The 23,059-nt window shown below is 32.8% G+C and overlaps 3 protein-coding genes across 13 annotated transcripts; all 3 read right to left on the bottom strand.

Moving 5' to 3' along the window:
- LOC109354518 (hydroxyisourate hydrolase-like) lies at positions 68-4,872 on the bottom strand. 3 transcript variants are annotated; one of them, XM_019597090.1, is made up of 14 exons: positions 4,650-4,869; positions 4,499-4,562; positions 3,765-3,820; positions 3,481-3,556; positions 3,280-3,351; positions 3,054-3,141; positions 2,538-2,796; positions 2,265-2,380; positions 1,591-1,811; positions 1,310-1,338; positions 1,094-1,181; positions 883-973; positions 280-527; positions 68-103 (listed from the first exon to the last, which is right to left on the bottom strand). In XM_019597090.1, exons 1-13 carry the CDS (start codon positions 4,800-4,802, stop codon positions 281-283), a joined length of 1,560 nt encoding a protein of 519 aa, XP_019452635.1. In that variant the 5' UTR covers positions 4,803-4,869; the 3' UTR covers positions 68-103; position 280. The 3 variants fall into 3 exon arrangements, with proteins under 3 accessions (XP_019452635.1, XP_019452636.1, XP_019452637.1); XM_019597091.1 differs by having other exon boundaries at positions 96-117; positions 277-527; positions 4,650-4,870; XM_019597092.1 differs by lacking the exons at positions 68-103; positions 280-527 and having other exon boundaries at positions 951-1,032; positions 1,076-1,181; positions 4,650-4,872.
- Positions 6,796-11,120, bottom strand: LOC109354802 (serine/arginine-rich-splicing factor SR34-like). 6 transcript variants are annotated; one of them, XM_019597542.1, is made up of 14 exons: positions 11,014-11,120; positions 10,746-10,837; positions 10,317-10,382; positions 10,159-10,233; positions 9,923-10,043; positions 9,792-9,838; positions 9,644-9,701; positions 9,377-9,426; positions 9,223-9,279; positions 9,015-9,133; positions 8,729-8,920; positions 7,549-7,582; positions 7,184-7,304; positions 6,796-7,056 (listed from the first exon to the last, which is right to left on the bottom strand). In XM_019597542.1, exons 2-14 carry the CDS (start codon positions 10,830-10,832, stop codon positions 7,046-7,048), a joined length of 1,038 nt encoding a protein of 345 aa, XP_019453087.1. In that variant the 5' UTR covers positions 10,833-10,837; positions 11,014-11,120; the 3' UTR covers positions 6,796-7,045. The 6 variants fall into 6 exon arrangements, 5 of the variants coding, with proteins under 5 accessions (XP_019453087.1, XP_019453086.1, XP_019453088.1 ...); XM_019597541.1 differs by having other exon boundaries at positions 6,803-7,056; positions 7,178-7,304; XM_019597543.1 differs by having other exon boundaries at positions 6,803-7,056; positions 7,178-7,304; positions 8,729-8,890.
- On the bottom strand, positions 13,294-19,637 carry LOC109353551 (protein indeterminate-domain 5, chloroplastic-like). Of its 4 annotated transcripts, none has more exons than XM_019595883.1 (5): positions 18,941-19,637; positions 18,239-18,635; positions 15,913-16,533; positions 15,212-15,733; positions 13,294-13,581 (listed from the first exon to the last, which is right to left on the bottom strand). In XM_019595883.1, the coding sequence occupies exons 1-4, from the start codon at positions 19,083-19,085 to the stop codon at positions 15,226-15,228; spliced, it is 1,671 nt and encodes a 556-aa protein (XP_019451428.1). In that variant the 5' UTR covers positions 19,086-19,637; the 3' UTR covers positions 13,294-13,581; positions 15,212-15,225. The 4 variants fall into 4 exon arrangements, with proteins under 4 accessions (XP_019451428.1, XP_019451427.1, XP_019451426.1 ...); XM_019595882.1 differs by having other exon boundaries at positions 15,201-15,737; positions 15,917-16,533; XM_019595881.1 differs by having other exon boundaries at positions 15,205-15,737; positions 15,917-16,533.

The following is a 23,059-nucleotide window of genomic DNA, read 5'->3' as shown; positions in this document are numbered from 1 at the left end:
GAATTATCTATCGCTACTAAGAATCGACCTTTGGGATCTAATGTAACCTTTACATCACTAAACTAACATTATGTTGGTCATTTTGTATTAAAAAGTAAAAGAAGTATTAAATAGAAAAAAAATAATCAAATTTAATAATACCGCATTTAATTTATTAAACTAATTTAATAAGTACTAGGATAATTTTTGTGTACAACTCTTATACTTATTTTAATTTGACCATGCCTAGTACATATGATATGTAGTAGCTTCATCTGTCCTTTATTCTTATGCAATGAAACTAGTGAAATAAGTGTCCAACAGAAACAAGTGATGGATCCTTGTTAAGTTCAATAGCTCCAACTATAGAGGTGCTTCTACCCTTCAAAAACTGTCTGTACCATTTTGCAGAGAGCTTTGGATATCTCTTTAACTCTGGATCATCTTGATCAACATAGTATAGTCCAAAACTCAATTTGTATCCATACAGTAACTCAAATACATCCAGAAAAGACCATACAAAATACCCTCTTATATTTGCTCCATTTCTGACAAAATTTATGATCACATGTAAAATTAGTCAACACATCATGAATATATATATAAACATGCATATATGTGATTGATTCTATACATAGTCGATTCTAAGTCCGGATAAAAGGTTAAACAAGTTAGACATTTGACAGTTCTATGATCATAAATGCATTACGAACACATTGTTGGTTCGAGCAGTGACTGCATACCTCAATGCATACACAGATACATACATGCATATATGTGATTGATTCTATACGTAGTCGATTCTAAGTCCAAATAAAAGGTCAAATGAATTAGACATTTGATAGTTCTATGATCATAAATGCATATATGGACACATTGTCGGTTCGAGCAGTGACTGCATACCTCAATGCATCAAGCACACCACCAATGTATCCATGCAAGTATTTCACCCTTGACACATCTTGCAGTGTTGAATTCCTTGTTGTACGTTGGCCTAACAAGTTTATGGAAAGCAAACAAATTTTGATCAATACCTAAACCCATTTGACATCACCTTAGTGCCACACTATCATCAACAGGATCAGAAGGTTGTGTTAGAGAGAAAGAGAGATACCATTTTCATAAATGAACACAGGAGGATTGCCATAAAGGAGCTTGAAATTATTCAGTTCTTGCTGTAAACCAAATGGTGTAACAGGGTACTGAATCATCAATCAAGTAAAGCCAGTTAGTCATATAGTGAAGAAGTTAAAAAACAATTAATTTTATGAGAAACTTATATTTTTTTACGGTCGGTGGGAACAAGGTTTGGTTGTTGTTATATAGTTACCTCTTCTTCTGAAAATAAATCCTGCCCATCTGCCGAAAACATGAAAGGAGCATTGAGTTATTCACCTTGCTCTACCAAACACTTAAAAATGAATGATATACATGGTTGCGTGTATTGATGAAAGTTGTTAACTAGATTATAGATGTTAATGCAAATCAACTAGTTGGATCTTTCAGATGATAATAAAAAGATGTAGTGACTGCAGTTAGTATAGTAAGCTTATTTGACCAACTTTAATATTTTACTAAACTTTCTATTCTTGTATGTGAAGAAATACTTACAGATTAACTTTGCAGCCATGTCTGCATTGATGTCTCTTAACTTGTTATTCAGGATGTCAGGATTGTCTGTTACATTGATATTGATGTAGTGAATCACGCCTATAAAGTCATATGAACCTTTAACTAGTTCCGATTCGCGATCTGTGAAGGTTGGTATTCTTGCACCTGCATTTGTCCTCATGGAAATGGGATAGTTCCCATACACCAAGGGTTCAACAATCCTGAAACAAAGCATGCACATAAAATTTCCATTTCCTTCACATTATATCATAACCATCACCAACATATGACAGTAAAGAACCTCGGGGAACTCTCAAGTGCAACACAAATTGTAAGTAGTTTTTGAGAATGTAAGTACTGGCTGAGCGTTCAATTCAAAAAGAATTACGAGCATGTTGAATGAAAGAAAGCAAGTTTTAGGCCTATAATAAGGAACTGCAAAGCAAAAGTTTTAACATATCTGGCATTCTTATAGGTTAACCAAATAAATACATAAGTAGGTTAGACACCATGTCATGGCACCATGATCTTAAGGTATTTGGCTTATGCGTCATTTCCAGTTATATAATCTTCCGTCTATCAATTTATTTCTTCTGCGGGACTTCATCGCCCACACCTTACTTGGATTCTAACCTCAAAATTATTACAAACCAATTTTAAGGTCTGTAACATACCAACCCAGAAAAAAATCGCGGACTCTTTGAGATGCTACCCTGTCTTTTTCTGTATTTGTTTGAGGAATGCATCCAAATGCGTAGACAGAGATACCAATAAATCCATGTTGATTGTCCTGCAGTGTAGTTAAAACTCCATGAAAACAAGAACATTCTTTGTCCACAAAGATTCCAGTATGAGCGAGAAGATTGAAAACCAGATAAGGATTAAGTTTGAAATTTAAGCACACAGAAACTAGTAATGAAGAAAATATATAATTTTAAGTGATATACCTTATACTTCATCCTGTACAATCTAGCAGCTGAAGAATGTGCTAGCAAAATATGATGAACTGCCAAGTAGGGCTCATATGTTGAGTTTCCCCTAGTGCTATTTGTAACACAAAACGGTGGAGAACATCGCTGAGGTGGGGTGATCCCCTGATCATAACCACCTATGGCAAATACATTGGGCTCATTCACAGTAGTCCAATACAATACTCTGTCACCAAACTCTCGAAAACATGCATCGGCATAGTTTGTGAAGTCTTCTCTGCATTCACACAATCATATGTAAGAGTAGTAAACATTTCAAACAGCAAAAAAAATCTGCTAGGCCTAGGATCATAAGGAAAAGCAAAAATGAGAATCCTAGAATGAACAAAACTAGAGGATTTTCTTGTAATCTTCTTGAAAGTCATTTGGATACAACTAAAATGTGTAGTGCCTTATTTTATGGAAGTAATTCATGTAATAGAAGTTTCATAATTTAATTCAACAACATTATGGTGCAAAAGTTCAGGGTGATACATGATGTCACGGCTAAGCCATCCTCCATATTCGTCTTCGAGTGCCTGTGGAAGATCATAGTTGTGTAGTGTAACATGTGGTTGGATTCCTGCACAAGGGAAGGACTATATCAGTTGAAGAAGCGTAATTGACTCCGAAGTACAAAGTGCTTTTTACTTTTTATAGTTTTCGGGAAGAATTTAAAGGCATTGTTTATTTTGAAATGAAGAAAGTGGTATTTAACAACCATTGATGATGAGTTCATTGATGAGATTGTTGTAGTACTGTAATCCTTTCGGATTGACCGGTCCTCTACCATCTGTATAAACAGAAAAGCATTTTCAAGGGCAGTTAAGAAATGTTTTATTGGATAAAGAAATTGAGAAAGAACCTTAAAATTCAATGATTCTCATTCATTATAGGTACAAGTTTGAGTTGAGTATCATACTTGGTATCAGTCTGGACCAAGAAATGGAAAATCTATAGGCGTCAAGACCTGTTTCCACCATGAGCCGCACATCTTCCTGCATTATATTTTTTTTTGTGAAAAGTGAGAACAATTAATCTCGTTATACTTAGCAGAGTCTTACACTGCTACTATAACACTTAAAAAAACGGACCACAACTTGTATCGTCTTTAACCAACTTATGCTTCAACCTTAACCATTTCCACAAACGGATGAACCACACGGAATGCATTACTAGAGAAAGAAAATAAATAAAGCATAGTACCTTATATTTGTGGTACTCATCACAAGCTACATCTCCATTTGCTCCTTGAGCATATCCTGTTTATTAAAAATCAAAATCATGTCATTAGTGTCTCTTTTGATGTTGAAAATGGTCAGTATAAGTTTTGGATTTTGTGTTCTTCCTATTATTGATTCTCACTTCAGAACAACAACAATCATCAACAATAAGCTTTTCTATTTTCTGTTCCCCCCATTACTAGTGGCTAAATTCTTGGAAATCCACCAAATTTGCCAAGAGAAAATCCTTATATTCATGGGGTCAAACTCCTCTAAGATGAGCTTGTATACAAAGAAGCACTTATATCTGGGAGCACATCTTTTGTCTCATATTTGTGTCACTCCATGTGGCATGAGTATTTTTCTGACCATTCACATCTCATGGTACATGGATTGACACAATATTATGGACGGAAGATCTGGTCCCTGATATCTACACTTAGTTGATAATGTCCCTCCCTTCCTTTAAGCATAAGAATGAACAAGGAGGGAGTAATAATATCAACTCATTTAATGATTTCAAAGGTAAATACCCTTATTACTACTCATTATACATTCAACCTCATTTTAGTAGATTTTTTATCTCCCTTTTTTCCAAACAAGGTAGTGTATTAAGCCTCTTACTTTGTAATCATCTACATGTAATAAGTTCCAAAATTTACAAACTCCATAGTTAGTAAAATGGATGCTGAGAAGAAGTAAGACAAGAAAAGGAACCAGCATAAGCAAAAGTATCCCATATGCTAGGAGTTCTTCCATCTTCTTTAGCAACTCCTTCAACCTGTGTGTTCATAAATAACATTAGATAGATTCTTACACATTCTTCTTTGCACTATATGTCTATGTCTATAAGAGAATAAATAAGAACCTGATAAGCAGAGGTGGCTGCACCAAAAACAAAATCAACTGGGAAATCATCTCTGCTATACTTATCAGCACTTAGCACTCCCACATACAAGTTCAGAACTAAAATAGTAATAAGCATTAAAGCAAAGCAAGATGTTTGTGGTTCCATCATCATCTATGTGATTATTTTTGCCTTTATGGGAGCCTCAACACGTACATTCTCCTGTATATCGGTCATAGTAAAGTAAGTCTTATTTTGTTTGGTACTACAGTATCTCACCTTTTTTTGTTAAGAAACTAATATCTTTCAGGATTCATGGTTGTTCCTCCTAACAAGTATCGACCTTGAGGCGGGGCCTTACACCACTAGTATTGCATACTATGTAACTATTATATGTTTTTGTTCTAATGTAGGTAGTTTTAGTGTTAGAATTTTATTTAGCTGATACATTCACGGTTGAGATTTGAGAATATTGTTGCAGTAAATATACAAATTTTACATTTATGTAAATAATAATTGGTTAGTAAAGGATAGGTACATTCGTTGAAGGTGAGGGCATATTAGTAAAATGGGCATTGAGCAATGAAAGGGAGTGATAGTAAAGTAGTACTTTATTTAATTGAATTGGTATTGGTTGTAATCTCCATCACTGAAGTTGTGCTCTGAAAAGTGATTGATCACAAACTGTCTCATATCTTTGGAACATCTAAATCCCAATGATGCAGACAGAGAAAGTGAGAAACAACACCTTTATTACATGGCTAATGGCATAAAAATATAAGGTTATCCTTAGGATCAAATTTAGGGATCACAAAATTACTTACAGTATCACAAAAATATGTAGAGTCCTATAATAATTTATTTATGAGCTAGCATAAATACCATGATATTGTTATATGAATAGTCACATATTTATAAATTTATTTTATAATTGGTATATTACTGAGATTATATGTAATATATTTTGTTATTAATTTACAGTAAATTATAATGATCAATTTGTGATAAACAAGTCATTTATATTATTTATAAAAAAATATTTTTCACATATGAATTACTATATTATATAAGTATATAATTATAGTTGAAAATATGTTGGACATCGACAAATAAGAAATCGTTGGTGCAAGAGAGAAGAAGAGAAGCCAGAGAACATATGTGGACCATGAAAGCAAAAAGTACATGAAAATTATTGGTGCCAGCGAAAGAGAAGAAGCTAGAGAACTAGATGGACCAATGAAAGAAAAGAAAGTATAACTAACGGGAAAATAAGTGAGAAGAAAGACGTGTGTAAAAAGATATGTATGTAGAGATTTAGTCCTAAAGGATAGTACCCCAAAAATATAAATGTATTTTTCTCTAATTGAGTATTCACACTATCACTATTAATTAAGAGTATTCACGCACTATGAATTGAGAGTATTCAAGCCATCACTATCAATTGCTCGTCTCCGTTTAGAATTAGATTACTTGCCAACTTAGAAAACCTCTACTTCACCTCATTTTATTATTATGCAAACTACTCATATTATACTGAAACCAGTTAGGAGGAATGGCGTAGTATACAGCCATGTGGGCAAGAAATGTGTTATCATGGACATTTACAGAAAACAACAATGGAAGTTGTGAAATTGAACTGATGACAAGGGTTATGGTAGAATACTCTATATATATATAATATTAAATGTTATGATGTAATCTAAACCACAAATCTTTATCATCTAATAGATAGTGATAACAAAGACGCCAAACTTCGCTAACAAAACCGTATATTGTTGTCTCTCTTGGTCAAGAAATTTATGTGTATAATCTGTCCCCATTTTCTCTACTTCCTTAAATAAGCTTGCTGCCAACATTGTGGTACTAGCTGAATGAACAACGTGATTTTCGCATCAAACCATTTTGCTTAGCTGCTGAAACTCAGAACCTTGATCGGTGATGACAAATTGAAGGAAATACAATACGCAATCATCTTCAGCTAAATAATTACACTGGGATGAGTGTCAACATACTGTGCTTATTATTTATTTGTTTTCTTCTCTTTTTTGTGAATAGAAGAATACTGGGGCTATTTTAGTGTGTAAATAATGCTTAAATTTTAACCCAAAAAAATATTATAACTCCTCTAGAAAATTTTCTATTCCTAATCAATAAATATTAACTCATAAACCAGCGGAAGGAACCGAATACATAAATTTGATACTCAAACGTCTATCACAGAAAGCTAGTGTCCATTAAATTCTATATAGGCAACGCAGATAAAAGGTACAAGTCTAAAAGTTCAATTCAAATGAGAAAACCAAAATGTTCTTCAACCCAAATTAATAGTGTATTTTTCGGAGAAAGTAAAATTTTCTAGGCAAACTTCGAAGCACTCACCAGTCACCATCATCCACAACTTCATGAATTAACGATTATCACACCTCACCTGACATACCATGATCCAAAATAAAAACCTCAGATTTGAGTATAACACTGACACCTTTTGAATGTGGAAAATTAAGGAATGCATGTCGAAATTATCATGAGAAAAACAAGAATGGACAAACCCTTACTTGGGCTTCTGCTAGCACTGCGTCTTTTCGGGCTGTTACTTGGGCTTCTGCTTGCACTGTGTCTTTTTGGACTCTTTCTTGGGCTTCTGCTAGCACTGCGTTCTTTTGGGCTCTTATTACGCTGACAAAAAATATATTAATTCGGTAGGAGTCTTCAAATATGATTTCTAACACACTTCAGTGGAAAAACAATTTATTAAGAGTTCTCAGTCACTACTCACTAAGACAAATGATACTTCTTATGGTTAGACTAGTATAAGAGGCTAAGCACCCCATTTTATGTTGCAAATCACAAGATTGAATTGAGCCAAGAGACTATATATGCAGCAAAATAACATTTAATTAGTTATATAGAATTCACTCACCAACGGCAAAGGAGACCTTGATCTTGATAGAGATCTGCAAAAGTTCCACAAACAGAATTTAAAAATCCACAAGTTCCCTTATCAAATTGAATCCAACAGCCTTGATTCCTCTCCCAAGTCACAGATATCATGCCCAGAAGAGGTAAAAACAAACATTGTAAATTAGATAGCAACCAGAGAGGTCAAAGAGCAAAAAGGGGAAATTTGTAGCCATTCTATGCATGAGCATCACAAACTAACATATTAAGACAGAGATTTGGATACAAGAAATCTTCCCTATTGCACCATAAAATCCAGAAAATCCAGATACTGCACTCTACTGGATTGTCAAATCCTGAATCCAACATTCATTATATGGAAAGTGTTTCTATTGCTCATTGGAGGTGATTCCCAAATCCCAGTTGTCTTTATACACAATACATGCAGCTCTAAAATAGCGATTGATGATCTCCTTTGTTCCCAATCTAGCACCCAGGGTCATTTACAAGCTAAAAGCATTAGAACAGATGTACTTTAAAGGTATGCAAACCCACCCATCTAAAAAATATCATACCTCCACAACAAATTGAGTTGCAGGCAACTGGAACCATATCCAACCGAGTTTCTAATTTTCAATTCTCAGATTGCTTCAAGTATCCATGTCTAAGGATAAAAAGCCACAAAGAAAATATTTTTTTTAAAAATAAATATAAAACGAGAGTAAAAGTGGACACGGCGACAAGTATCCATCATTTTCTTTTACTTTCGATGGGGAAAGGGTATTGAATGTAACAAGTAAAAGTCTTTATACTTATCAAACAAGCGACAGAAGGTACACATAACTGACTTCAAAAGGACTTGGTAGTTAGTGAAATTAAGTTGTTAAAATTATGTTTGCTACGACATGACACAAAAGAATTCAATTGATCAGTCAATTAAAACTCCAATTACTGATATTCAGCTCATTATGGATATTCGTGGTACCCCGTGTTCCCCACCATTCCATATGCCTTTTCTGGGTGAGCTCTATTGAACAATGCACATTCCTAAGAAGGTCCAAACAGATTGATAAATGGCTTGCTAGCCATTAGGATATACCAAATAACAGTATCAATCATAAAAATAATACCTGAAAAGGCAAAGCATAGGAGAGATAGTAATGGGGGAAAAACTGGCATTCATTCAAAATAAAAGTTCATACCTTGATAAAGAGCGGGACCTTGATCTTGAGCGAGAATGAGAAGCAGATCGCAAAGGAGATTTAGCTGGTGAAAGCCGTGAAGATTTGCCCTTTGGAGATTTACTGCGTGAAGATTTGCCCTTTGGAGATTTACTGCGCGAAGATTTGCCCTTTGGAGATTTACTGTGTGAAGATTTGCCCTTTGGAGATTTACTGCATGAAGATTAAAATTTGAACAATTAAATAATAATGATGATGAATCTTAGAGAAAGGACAAACTGCAATCTAAATTTTGTGAAGTACAAACCTTCGGCTGCCGCCCGGACTGTGACTACGGCTACGACTGCGACTATAGCTTCTTCCTCTGGAATAAGATCGATCACGACTAGGACTTCTAGAGTCCTTCCTTGAATCATATTCTCTCACCTGTGGGGGAAGGGTAGGAGAAGGATAAAAAATGCGCAGCACGCAAAGTAACAAATATAATTTTTCCAAATACAAAATTTAGTTCATACATGAACATAACCCCTGGAAAATGCATTCTTAAACTCAGAGTCATCAAGCTTCTTGATCTGCATATATGAAAATTACCAACATCTCAAGAATATGAGTGATGTACCATTGGAACAAAAAGTATATATATATAGGACACGTAAACAGACAACTTACAGCATATTTCATGTCATCATAGTTTGTGTAATCCACAATACCAGTTGTACCTATAAGCCAAATAACCACCAATAATACTACAATGCCATGAGTTGTTTTAAATTAAGAACCTAGTAAAGAATCTAACACTCATGCTGCCCTTACAAAAGGAGAACTAATACGGCAGAGAAAGTAAAAGAGAAAATAACACCTAAGAGTTATTCATAACTACCATCCAAAATCATGCATACAATTTAAAACAGAAGTATATATTTGAATGTACTGAACCTCTTCCATCACGAAAAACTTGGGAGAAGCAAACATCCCCTGCCTTTCGCATGTGATCCTGAATTTCAGAAAACCATTGTTTTGAGACATTACTCATGCATTTCCCAGAAAGTTTTTTTACAGAAATGAAACAAAGACAATAGCTCACTTTAAGGTCCTGCCAGGAAGCTGAAGAGGGCAACCCTGTGACGAGAACTGCATATGGAATGATGAGAAATTTAGAAGCATATCAAAAGCATCCTCAAAATCACCATACAAGACTTTTAACTATTTACACACCACGATAATCAGAGCGCTTAGATATCCCACCCCCACGTCCACCTCCACCCCGTCCATTGCTGCGACTATCATATCGGTCTCTTGAAGATGTATTACCACGCCCACCATGTGCAAGCTCTACCTGTGAAGATACAAGTTTAAAACAGAATTGGAAGTGCACATCAGCTGTCTTCTCTCGACAGAAATCAATCCATCTATCATATCATTGGAGCATGTAATGGTAAGATATAACAAACCCGTAATCGGTGCCCATCAAAGTCATAGCCATCACGCCCACGAATTGCATCTTCAGCATCTTGAGGATCTTCAAACTGCAACAACCAGTCATCAATTAGGGGAATAAAAATAGAAAAACAAAGGAAAGTTATGTAAAACAGTGCAACTCCAAACTCACCTCCACAAATGCATAACCCGGGGGCCTTGGTGGAACCTTTAGGTCAATGTGAGCTATGTGTCCATACTGCAAAGTGAAATTTATAAGATAAGTATTCAATATTCAATAAATAATCTCACAATTTAAAAATAATGTAAAAACTAAGAATTTAACAAAGGGCGAGACTATTAGCACTACGAAATGCCTATTTACAATCCTCTTTGGTAAAAGGGGGGTGTGAATTGGCGCGTGTCCCTTCTTTCAACAAAACCAACTAAGATTCATAAGTTTCAAACAGGAGGATAAGTAAAGCCACTAGGAGTTTATTAGATGTTCAATAATTATCAATTGTTCTATATTTTAACATCAATTAAGCCTGTAAATTGGAAAATCAACTAGTAGGTAAAACAATTTCAAAAAAATATATCCAAAAAAATAAAAGTAAATTACCTTAAAAAACAAATCTTCGACTTCTCTTTCACGAATATCACCTGGTAGATTCCCAACGTAGATAGTTTTGCTGGAATGTCTACTCATTTTCACTGAGACATGCAAAATTTAAGAAATCAAACACTGCGCTGAATCTCTCTGAGTTTCGGCGGGGAATTTCAAATTCAATTATTCATAACACCAGCAACAAAAATATGAGTTGAAAATGAAATTATTTAGGTCCAAGGTTGGATGAATATGGATGATAGAGGTGTGAATCAAATGTTACCTTAGATTAGGAGATTCTTCGCGTTGAAATGAGAGCTTCGAATGTTAGGGTTTTAGAGGAACGAGTCGAGAGGAATAACGAGATGGAATAAAATAAGACCGATGGGATATTTTATACGGAGATTTGAATAAGACAAATAATTATTTTAGTTTTACTCCTACAACTTCTCTTATTTTTCAAATACATCCATATAGTTCATATTAACTATTTAATTAAATCTTATATATTTTAAATAAATAATTACATATCTATTTAATTTATATTAACTATAAGAACTTGAATAAATAAAAAGGACGAAAAAAATATAGGGATTTTGATGGAAATTATTTTAGACTGAAACTCAAAACATATGAATAGGATTGATTGAATAATTAACCATGGTATATGTTAAGCTTGTCTATTGGATTTTATTAGAAAATATGGTTACTGGAAACACTAAAGGGTTAAAGATTTAATTTTTGATAAGGATACTTGTTAGGAGAATTACATACAATGAAATAAACCAGTTCCTTATCTAATGGATGAGGGCATATATAGGAGTGGACAATACCTGATCCTACCTATCCACTATGTATGGTCAAATCATGATCGGATCTGAGTAAGGTAGAGACTCTTTGAGTCTGTGGTCGAGTCAAGTAGTAGACTCAATCAATATTGAGGGTCAGGTAGGGGACAATCATGACTTGGCTTGGCACATATTTGGTCAAAAGTAATATTGATTCGTTAATTGTGTATAAAGTTATCACGTTTCATCATATTTTTTTGGTAATATAAATGATATCCTCTCACCCTATAGGTAAGGAACTAGTACCATTCGATGTGTGTGACTACCACATCTAACAAGTATTGATTTCATGAATCGAACCATTGACGTTTTAATTATCATAGAAATGATGTAATATGGTCTTACATTACTAGACCAACATATTATTGTTTTTCATCCTATATGCATGATTAACTATATATATGTCAAATTATGTACCCATAATATAAATAATATATTGAAAAGTTTATCTAAAATAAGTATACATTATATTTCATCGGATCTAGTATTAGATTTAGGTTCAAAAGTTGACATGGCGACATCTAAGGTTGGATTAGTTTCAAGTATATGACTAGGATCCAATTAAAAAAAGTGGTTGAACAAACATTTAGGTTTGGTTGAGAAACAAGTCTTAGGGTTCAGAGTTCAGGGTTTAGGGCTATGATCCAACTCGGCTTTGAGATATTTTCTATCCTAAACTTTAGACTATTTTATGTATCATTTCATTCTCATTCATCAAAAATATAAAATTAATATATATTTAATTCATATTTTATTTTTTTACTAATAATAGACAAATGGTACGTGAGCTAATATAACATTTTAGGACAGAAAATGTGACTCATCGAGCCCATTCTCACCCCTGGGCATTACTTTTGTATTATATAAAAGAATGAAATGGGCCTCGGTGGGGAAGCATGTCGACCCATTTGACCGGTAGGGGTATGTAAATAATTTAGAGGAGAAAATAGAGAGGAGTCTTACTCAGTGGTGAGATCATATTGAGCAGTTTTGAAAGCCACTCGTAAAACATTCGCCGGCGATACTCTGATGCTGAAGCAATCTGCACGTTCATTGGATGTAATAATGACAACTTGACAAGTTCGTTTATCACTCTAGTATATTGTTCAACACCGTTCAGCAGCAAGACAAATGATTAAGAATAAAAAAGATAAAAACGTGTTCTTTACAACTCTTTTCGGAAGTGGAGGTTGTAGTTAATGTGCTCTTAGTCTAGTAAATTTATATGAGTATTATTTTAGGGATATAAAGTATACATACCTTAATATCCTTCATCAATCCGATACCAATCAAATACATATAGAGTATCAAAATCACTTTTTTTGAAAAATAGATTATAAATATGATAATTTCTGAACAATCTTCAAAAAAAAATTCAAAAAGGGTTGATTTCTTTGTGAAGCAAGTTATGGAAGAGAAGGTGAGGTTAAAGTTAAATGCATATGCTGCTGATTTCTTTGTTCCCTCCCTTCAAATGGAATGGAAATAAAATATAATAAACTTGTTTCTATTGTAATTGTCATTATTGTATGTAGGTGACTCCCAATAATGTTGACATTGCCAAAGTGGCTCCAAAATTTCATCTTTATACCCCTTCTATAATTCTATATGCATTATATTTACTATTTTACTATTTGAATGTTTTACAGAATTCTTGGATATTTCTCAATTCAAGTGCATTATATCAAATTCTACCAGAATATAATTTAGAAATGAAGAAAGTCATAATTGGTAGTCTAATTTAAATAGAACTAATGGCATTGTCCATAATGAAAATCTATTAAGTTAAAACATGAAAATCTTGACTTTATATATGAATAAACCTGTAGGAATAACAAGAAAAAAATATAAGCAGGAAGATGTAATGGAATTTAAGAAGAAAGTAATTTGGTTGAGGTATTAGTAAAATCCAGAATCTGCCATATGTTTTCACAATGCTGCTTTCATAAGCTGAATTAGATAAGCTAGATAGTCAACTTTCTATGAAACACAAGTTGAAATCCCTGCAAAAAGCAGAACAAAAAATTACTGATTCTTATTGGTGTCAAAAACTATTAAGAGGTATGAGCCAAGTTAAGAACAGATGAGTAAAATAATATATTAGAATCTAAGCAATCTCATACGTACCTACTTCCTAGAGAGAAATCACAAATAGGAAGAAAAAAATGGCAAACTATATTTATAGCTATGATAGATTAAACAATAATTCTAGTATATTATTTTTGGTTTCGTCCTCGCATTGCTCCCAACAAGTTTTTTGTCCATCTGTAGGATTTGAATCTGAGATTTTGCTTAAAGGAAATCAAACATGTATCACTTGAACCAACACTCTCGTTAATAATTCTAGTATATTATGGAACAAGATAATAAGTCTTTTATTTTTATTGAAATGGAAGATGATAAGTGGGGATAAGGAGAGTTTAACATGAATATTTCTGACAGACCTAGATTATATTGTTGACTCAAGTCTAGCAGTAAGGCTTTTAAAAAATAAGACTGTAAAGTATAAACCTTAATATATTCACCATTAGTTAAGGTTTTAAAAAAGTGTTGGATTAACTATATTCTTTCAAATATTTGTTGCTTTGTTTGGAAGTTGTTGAGAAGAAGGCTTCCAACGAAGGATGAGCTATTTAAACGAAATATTATTCTCAGGATTAGCGATATGACGTGTATGTTATGCAATAATCATGTTGAGTCTATTGATCACCTATTTTTATCTTGCGACTTTGTCGCAAGTGTTTGGAAAAGGTTCTACTCTTGGCTGCAGATTCCCTGTACACTTCCATCTACAATTTTTGATCTTTTCAATCTGTATGTCTCGCTTGGAAGAGGTTTTAATGCTAACCTGTAGCGTTTGCTGTGGTTTGCGGTGGTTTGGTCTATTTGGATTATGCAAAATGAAGCGATTTTTTTCGAGAAGACTCCAAGCTTTGTGCATTTATTTGATGTAATTCAAACTAGATCTTGGATTTGGTTTACCGATGTTACAAACAACACGTCTTCTTTATCTTTTGCAAATTGGTGGATGGACCCAAAAGTCTGTATCATTCTAAGTTCTAAGAAGATCATTAATTGATCTTTTTCTTGTATTGGGTGGGCACCCCTTGTGCTCATTTTAATACATTTTTCCTTATCGAAAAAAATAAAATATATTCACCATTTATATATTCGTATAAAAATAAATAAATAAAATATTCCCATTTACTATCAAGCAGCAAACAACTAAACCTTGGCACCAAATTTATCAAATAAAATACTCTCTTCATTCTGTCAGAGCATAAACAATTCCCAAAGAAATTTTAAAAAATAAAATAAAAAGAAAGCAAAACTTAGCATCTTTCTAAAATTTGTGGCCCAATGTAACAGTAAATATATACTGAAGTAAAAACTATACTCTTGACCATGAAGAAAGATCATGTTCAAAAGAATAAGGAATCAAATTCTAATAATTATTATAAAAACATTAATTTATATTTTTATAATTTTTCTTTATAATGAAATGTGACTTTTTAATTGAATTGGGATACCAAATTTAGATAACTACCTTTAAGAAATCCTGTTTTTAAGCGTAATAATAATAATCATTTTCATAAAATATGTCACTAATTTTGTTGTTGACTTACTTTGTACTTTAGTTCTTTCACTCAGTGCAAATTCCCTCCACTTCCACCATGTCCATGTTGTTCTCTTCCACCATTCATGCTTCTCACTATTTCACCAACACCAAGAAAATCACGAGTGAGTCTATCATCCGAGCCACCAATGTTAACTCCATGCACTCTTGGTTCTTTCCTTCTGTTTGATTTATCATCATATGGTTCAAACCCAGTAAGCCCTAATGAACCACCATCTTCCAATATTGAAGTGTTTCCACTAGCTGCAAACGTGTTCATTAGGTCTTGCATGTTACTGTTGTTGTTTTCAATTCCACCGAATATGCTGCTAGAGGAAGTGATGCTTCCGAAGTTTTTTAGAAGTGAGGTGGTGCTGTTGCTGGAAGTTGCACTCATTTGAGCAACTTTCTGTAGCAGTGCAGTTGCTGACATATGATGAGTATTGCCAACACTATTGTTGCTTTGGAGAGATGTGCTGAATAGAGAGGGTGCACTTGAAGTTATTATTTGTTGATGATGATGACCACCCATTGTAGAAATTCCTGTTGGATAATGAGAGAAATGTGAATACTTTCATTGTTTCATTAGTAAATAATTATTATTTTTCAGTAAGTATATATGTTTCTTAATTTACTTGGTAAAATAATTGTTTGTTATTTCTCTCCTTTATAGAAAAACTAACTTGTGGGCATTTATATGCCAAATTGGTTAGTAATGTTACCTGTAGTGAAGAAGTTGGTTGCTTCATTGCCTCCTCCAATGCTTCCATTGGCACTGTTGAAAAGTTCAGAGAAGGAGTTGTTGCTGTTGTTAGTTGAAAGGAAGAGATGGTTGAAGAGGTTGTGTGATCCAGCATCAGGTGATGGAGAATTGTTGTGATGATTGTTAAAACCATCATGAGACAAATGCATTAGTCCCTGAAATGGTACTTTATTTTGTTGCACCAACCCTTGTTGTTGTTGTTGTTGTCTAGACTGGTCAGGGTGGTTGTAGTTTTGGTTTAAATTATCAGCATCCATGAAGAATGAAGGTGGAGAATGCTGCATAGTTTGATGCAAAGGCTTAAAAGATGATGAACCGTCATGCAACGATGAATGATGGTTAAACTGTTCGATCGGACCGATATTATCTCCATGGTGCAATAGGTCAGTAGATTGGTTGTTATTGATCTGGTCTTGAATGTTGGACATTTGTGGAGCCACTTGAGATAAGGCTAAGGCCATGTTGCTATGATTAGTTCCATAGAGATGGTTGGCACTGCTCAGATTTGGTGGCTGCCTTTCACTCTCTTGAGCTAGTGCATCACAGAAGGCCCTGTGGGTTATGAAACTGTCCCTTCTGCACACATCATTCCAAATAATCCATTAGATATGTCTAGGATTAATTTTCATGCATAAGTAGTTTTATACTTATTTTCTTACTTATTTCAAACAATGAATTAGAATAACAATTACTTATTTTATTACTTCAAATATTATATCAATTACAAATATTTTATTATTTTATTTATGTTGTATAATCTTATAAAAGGTTTGACCAATTTTCCGAGGTATATGTAGGTTTTAAGAAAAAAATTATCATCTACAAGAATCTAACTGTAATTAAACAAAATCAGTTACATGAAATAATATATATACTACATAGAACACTATCAAAACAATGACAGTTCAAGCTGTCATAGATATAGATATCTGATGTATACATAATTTAATTACCACGATCATGTAAAAGAGTCTTAACTTAAAAAATATCTTAATTAACCCGATGACAATGCAAATACTTTACATATATTTATAAAAAGAGTAGTTAGATAAAATAATGATGTGAATAATTCTTTAATCGATTAATAAAATAATTACAATTTCTCATAAACTATGTTAAGAAAAAATAGATAATTGAACGAATCAAGAAGTGGGTGTATAATTAATTTTGAAAAAATAGGAAAATCAATCAATTACCAATTACAAAACTAAGTTGAGTTTGAGACTTTGAATCCTAAGCCATGTATCAAAAAGTTGTAAACAAGAAATAGCCGTTTTGTAATTAAAATCATGAACAGTCATTGAATTATGCTGGTCTGCTCTAAACACATGTAGCCAACCAGGAAGAGAACAAAGCTAGTCACAACACAACAACCCTGACCCCACACACACTCTCTCTCAACTTCATTGCATAGCAACACGTGAATAAGGGACAATGATCTGTTGTCCCAAATCTTGTTCTAAACTCTGTCTCAGACCTATCATATTATATCACGTCAGTTAAAAAAAAATTAAATATTTATAACTTTATTAGTTTTGCTTCATTGTGATTGGTCAGGGACGTGGTTGGGGATAACAGATCCGTGAATAGGGTAGGAAGAAAAGGAAATGAGCAGCAACAAAAAAAAAAGCGGTGATTTCAAGGTAAAATGAAAAAGGTGGTTTTTTTATAACAAAAAAAAGGTGGTTTTTTCCCTGACTTGAGAATGAGACATGAGGGATGCTGTTTCTACTGTGTGTTTTCTCAAACCTCTCAGATGAAGGTAGAGATTATTCACGTGGGGGCATGCATGTTTTCTTTCATTACCAATTAGGAATGGAAGATGACAAAGGGAACCATACAAATGAGAAAGGAACGAATTTGAGAAAAGGAAACCAAACTCAATACATAGAAAAAAGCATCTAAATACTCTTTCCTCCCTATAGCAACTTCAAGAATAATATCTTATAAGCCCTAACCCAACCCATCTCAAATTAGCCATAAATCAAACCATACACTTTCTCCCTCCTTCTGTTTATAACCATTTAGTCTAAACAAATATATATATATATATATATATATATATATATATATATTTTGTATCGAGTCTTATACTATGAATTGCATAATAAAAATACAAATGCTTGGTAACATGCAACTGTTTGGAAATGGGTAACATTTAACTTTAGGAAAATGATTCTTGGACAATATAAATTGAGCATCAAATTTGACATCTAAGTTATGAAGAAAGGGTTGATTTTATGTGATGAATTGAATTGGATTTCTAGGCAAATTAAATTACCTGGAGAAGATAGTGCCACAATCACATCTATATTCTCTGGTGCCACAAATCTTAGAATGGGCTTTCCAATCAGATTGAACAGCATACTTCTTAGAGCACTTATCACACTTCCACTTTTTCTCACCATGCTTGCGATAATAGTGCTTCTTAATCCCAGTGAGGTCACCAAGAGCCCTTGAAGGATCATGGTGAATGCAAGTGGGTTCAGGGCACAGATAAACCTTTCTCCTTGCATCTTTTGTAGTCTTCTGTTTAAGCTTCCAAGGTAGGTTGTGTCCTCTTCTGTGTAGCTGTAGGTTTTGCTCTCTTTGGAACCCTTTGTTGCATACCTCACATATAAACCTGTTTGTTGCCATTAGGGTCTTGGGAGATAGTGCTATTACCTCAGCATCAGGATCTGTTCAGCATTGGAAAATGACAAACAACAAATTGTTAGATAATTCCACTAAGGTAAAAACAAGAAATTAATCAGAAAGCTTCATCAAGACAAATTTTCCAGGACATATACCCATTTAATTTCAATCCATTAATTAGGGTTCCCTAGGGAATTCATATATAACAAAATGGGTAGCCCAGAAAAATCTTGTATAATGAAATTAAATAGATAAAATCTATGAAAGGAAATTTGAAAAAAAGTTGCATGTATCATTATATGAAATGATTTAGAGACTATATTTTTTAGTTAAATTTTCAGATACTTGCTTGGTGTTCCAGGTTGGTTTCTCTTTTTCTTCTGAGGTGGTGCAGGTGGAGTTGCTGAAGATGAATGCTGTTGATTCATCTGATTCTGATTCTGGTCCGTTTCTCTAAATCCAAAGAGTGATACTGATGAAGATGATGCCGCCATCTTTTATATATAGCAAGTTTCTGCTTCAGCTGCAGCTAGAAGTGTTGTTTTTCTTCTTCAACCTTACAACTCAATCACAATTCTAGAAAATCCTCTTCAACTCAGATATAATCCCAATCTCAATCAACTCATAAGTAAATAGAATTCTTTAAAGCTAATAGCAAAACAGAAATAAGAATCTAGAGAGGAAGATATCTAAAATAGCAAGTTAATAAGGCCTATATATATATATATGTGTAAGTTGAATACATGAAGAAAAAAAAGCAATGAAACCCCTCTTATATATATATATATATATATATGAGGATTGAGGCACTACTACTATATGATACTTCTGCCCCACCCTAACTGTTTTGGCTTCTTTGAAATGAGGATTTTGAGGCAGTGATGTATGTTACTTAGTTTCTTCACTGATGTGGTGTCATGCAGATACACCAACACATATACACATATACACATATAAACACTCCACTTTGCTTCTTTCTTTCTTCTTCTTTTTTCCGTTTCAAAAGTAACTTTTTCCAGATTTTGCTCTCATCTCTCTTGTCATAAATGGTTTTCTTTAACAAAAATAAAATTGTAGAGAAAGAAGCTAAGGCCTATGACTCGGTGGACCCAATCCTTAGCCGCATAACGACATAGAATGTGTGAAAGGAGCATGAAACAGCTACACCACACACACTCTCTTTCTTTCTATCTCTTATTTGGTATCTTCTTATTCACTACAAAACAAACTTTCACTATCACTCTAACCCCACTGGACCCTCACACAAATTTGAAAAGAAAAATGAAACTTAATAATAGTGTAGTAGCTATAACCGTAAAACCAGAACAGAAAATAGTAAATAAGCATTGGTAAAAGAGATGAAACTATTTGAAGTTGTAAACTATTACTAAACGGTTAGTAAGGGATGTTTTTGCCTTTTTTGGTTGTGCATATAATAATGAAGTTTGGTTGTAAGTGGAAAGCACCTCAAGGTTGATTGGGTGAGGGAATGAATGCCAAGAGTAAGGATTTCTCTATTAATCGAGAGATAAGTGTCACATAATAACACATAAAATGTCATATGTAATAACATTTTTACCCTTTTGTTTATCATAAAATTACTTTTTTATTATTGAAAATGTAAGTAAAAACAATTACTTGTCTCTCCATTAATAGATAAGATATATGGTGTCCTAAATTCATAAGAGAGTATACTGTGTCTGTTACCATTGGGGGTCACTGACATGGAAAGGGCAAAAAAGGGATTTTGAAGCTTTCTTTTATGTGTTTGGCTGACTGCATCTAAAATGCAATGGCTAGCTGGTCATCATTAACTGAAAAATATGTTATTTGTATCTTAAGTTTTGAATGTCATAATCATATACATATATTTTTATCTTTGATTTACTTTTTATATTGTTTGTTTTAAAAAAATATAACTAATTTTTTTTTGGGTCATACACCTCTATGAGTAAGAAAATAATCTCTTTTAATATGTATAATTATCTCTTTAGATAGACGTATAATTTTGTGACTTATAATAAAAAGAGTGGGATTGTTACAACTTTAAGCATACCCTCTAACTATAATGAGAAATTCTTTTTTTTGTATTATCTATCTCTTCACCTTATGAATAAATAACTAATCAACTTCAAGTTATGTGGTTGTACAAGTGTCACTTATAGAAACCAGACTCTTCATTTTTTAATCATCTAAAAAATATAGTGGATTTGATCTTATATTATTAAACCAATATCTTATTAGTTTGTTTGTCATCTAATTCTAAGTGTGGCTGCTGAGAATTTATGTTTATGGAAAAAGATTAATTCCTATAATGGTATCAACACACTAAATTAGCTACATAAAATCTAGTAAGTTATAAAATGAGCTAATCAATTAACTTATACAAAAAATAAAATAAGATAGAATTAATTAAAATAGAAAATCCTGATGTTTTATATTCATACTGCTATGCTAATTTAATGGAACAAGATCCCCTCAATTAATGGAGAGACAAGTGATTATTTTTACTTATATTTTTAATAGTAAAAATGTAATTTCCTGTTAAACAAAATAATAAAAATGTCACTACATATTATATTTTATGTGCTATAAAATGGTATTTAATGGAGAGGATCCTTACTGAATTTAATGGGTGTCATGCCCCCAATTACGGTGGAAGACGGCTTACGTGAGCTATTAGAGTCCCTATTATGTTTTTATAATTAATTAAATAAAAAATCATCAAATTTTATTCTCAAATAAATTAACAAATAATACATATTGCTATAGTATTGATTAAGATTTTCGTGACCACCTATTTTTACTATCTACAGCTCAGTCTAGGAGTGAATTTCTCTTCGATATCATACTTTTTTTAATTTTTATATTATATTTTTAATGTCATTTCTTAAATAGTCAACCTATGACTAGCAAATAAACAGCCCAACAAAATTCCTAGTTACAGTGTTTCTGCTAGTATTAATCTTAACACGATTTCAACCTCTTTATTTTAGTTCAAGTGGTACATGTTTGATTCCCTTTAAGTAAGGTCTCAGATTCGAGTCTTATAGATGGAAAAAATGTCCACTGAATATACCCGACTCAGACATGATTGCCTCCAGTGCAAGGACACATGTGTGAAAAGAAAAAACCTCTTTATTTTAATTTTATAAGTTGTGAATGAGAAAGGACCCGACACAAAAGAATAATAATGAAGCCTTAGTCCATCCTTTTCTTTCTTGTCTTCTGTTATGTTGTCATTCTTTTAGACAAAGTTCCAAAGTACAAGAAACAAAAATGAAAATCTTAAATAATTATGATGTGTATTATACAAGGATAAGAGCCTGCATCTTTAACTATACTGCTTCATTGTTTATTTAGTCTAAAAAACTTTAAATATCCTTACAGAGTGTGATACAACAATAATAATAATAATCAAACGACTAATGCTAAAGTTTCATATTTTAAGAAAGAATATTTAGGATTAAGGATTCTCTCAAAGTAACTCAAAAACAAAATGAATAAATAATATGATAATATATTTTTACCATTTAAATATAATAATAACTTGACATTTTTATCTTTAAGATCAGAAGTAAAAGTAACAACTTCTTTCTCTATACGGAGTCTCATTGATTTTATGCTCAAAGTTAAAGTGTTTCAACCAATGTTATGAGGATCAGATCGGGCAGTCCGATTGGTCACATTGTTTACCAGACTTGAAAACGATATTGGTTTGCAGTCTTAATCAAATGAAAATTGAACTACTTTGAATTAGGAAAATTGTAGTCCAACTGCGTTAAACCCGATTAAACTTCACTTAAAATTTAAATAAAAAAAGTGGAACACACTCCAAGGTTTTATTTTATTTTTGTCCAAAAAACAATAGAAAAATACTACTTCAATATAACTATGCATATTTATTAATTATATATAAAATATATGATTTAAACTAATAATTTAACCGTTTAAATTAGTTTAATTTCTAATGGGCTTTTTTCAATTCCTAGGCAAGCAATATAAGATCTTCACTTTCAAAGCTTGACCTTCCCTTTTTTAAAAGTTAACTCAACCAAACTTGACTTGTGTGCTTCAAAATAACAAAAAGAATGAAAACCTAGTGGAAATCATTTCTAGCTTGACCTTCCCTATTTAATAAAACTATTTATAGTTTTCCAATATTCAATCATCACACTGCCTTGAAAAAAATTACATCGATTTTAGTATACACTTTAAAAATTTTAAAATTGTGACGTGTGCTAATTTTTTATCGACTTTATGTGCTAATAGTTATGCTAATTTTTACTATGTTGGTTCAAGTGGTATATGTTTGATTCTCCTTAAGCAAGAATCCGGGTTTAAGTCTTCTGGATAAAAAAATATTCGCCGAGAGAACTAACCCACGTATCTGTGGATGTTGCCGAATTGGATAAGAATACAATAAGCCGATGAAAGTCATAAAAGCATTATAATCTAATATTCTACA

This window comes from Lupinus angustifolius, chromosome LG08 (assembly GCF_001865875.1).
Source record: "Lupinus angustifolius cultivar Tanjil chromosome LG08, LupAngTanjil_v1.0, whole genome shotgun sequence".
NCBI lineage: Eukaryota > Viridiplantae > Streptophyta > Magnoliopsida > Fabales > Fabaceae > Lupinus > Lupinus angustifolius.
This window is presented reverse-complemented; position numbering and strand designations above follow the sequence as displayed.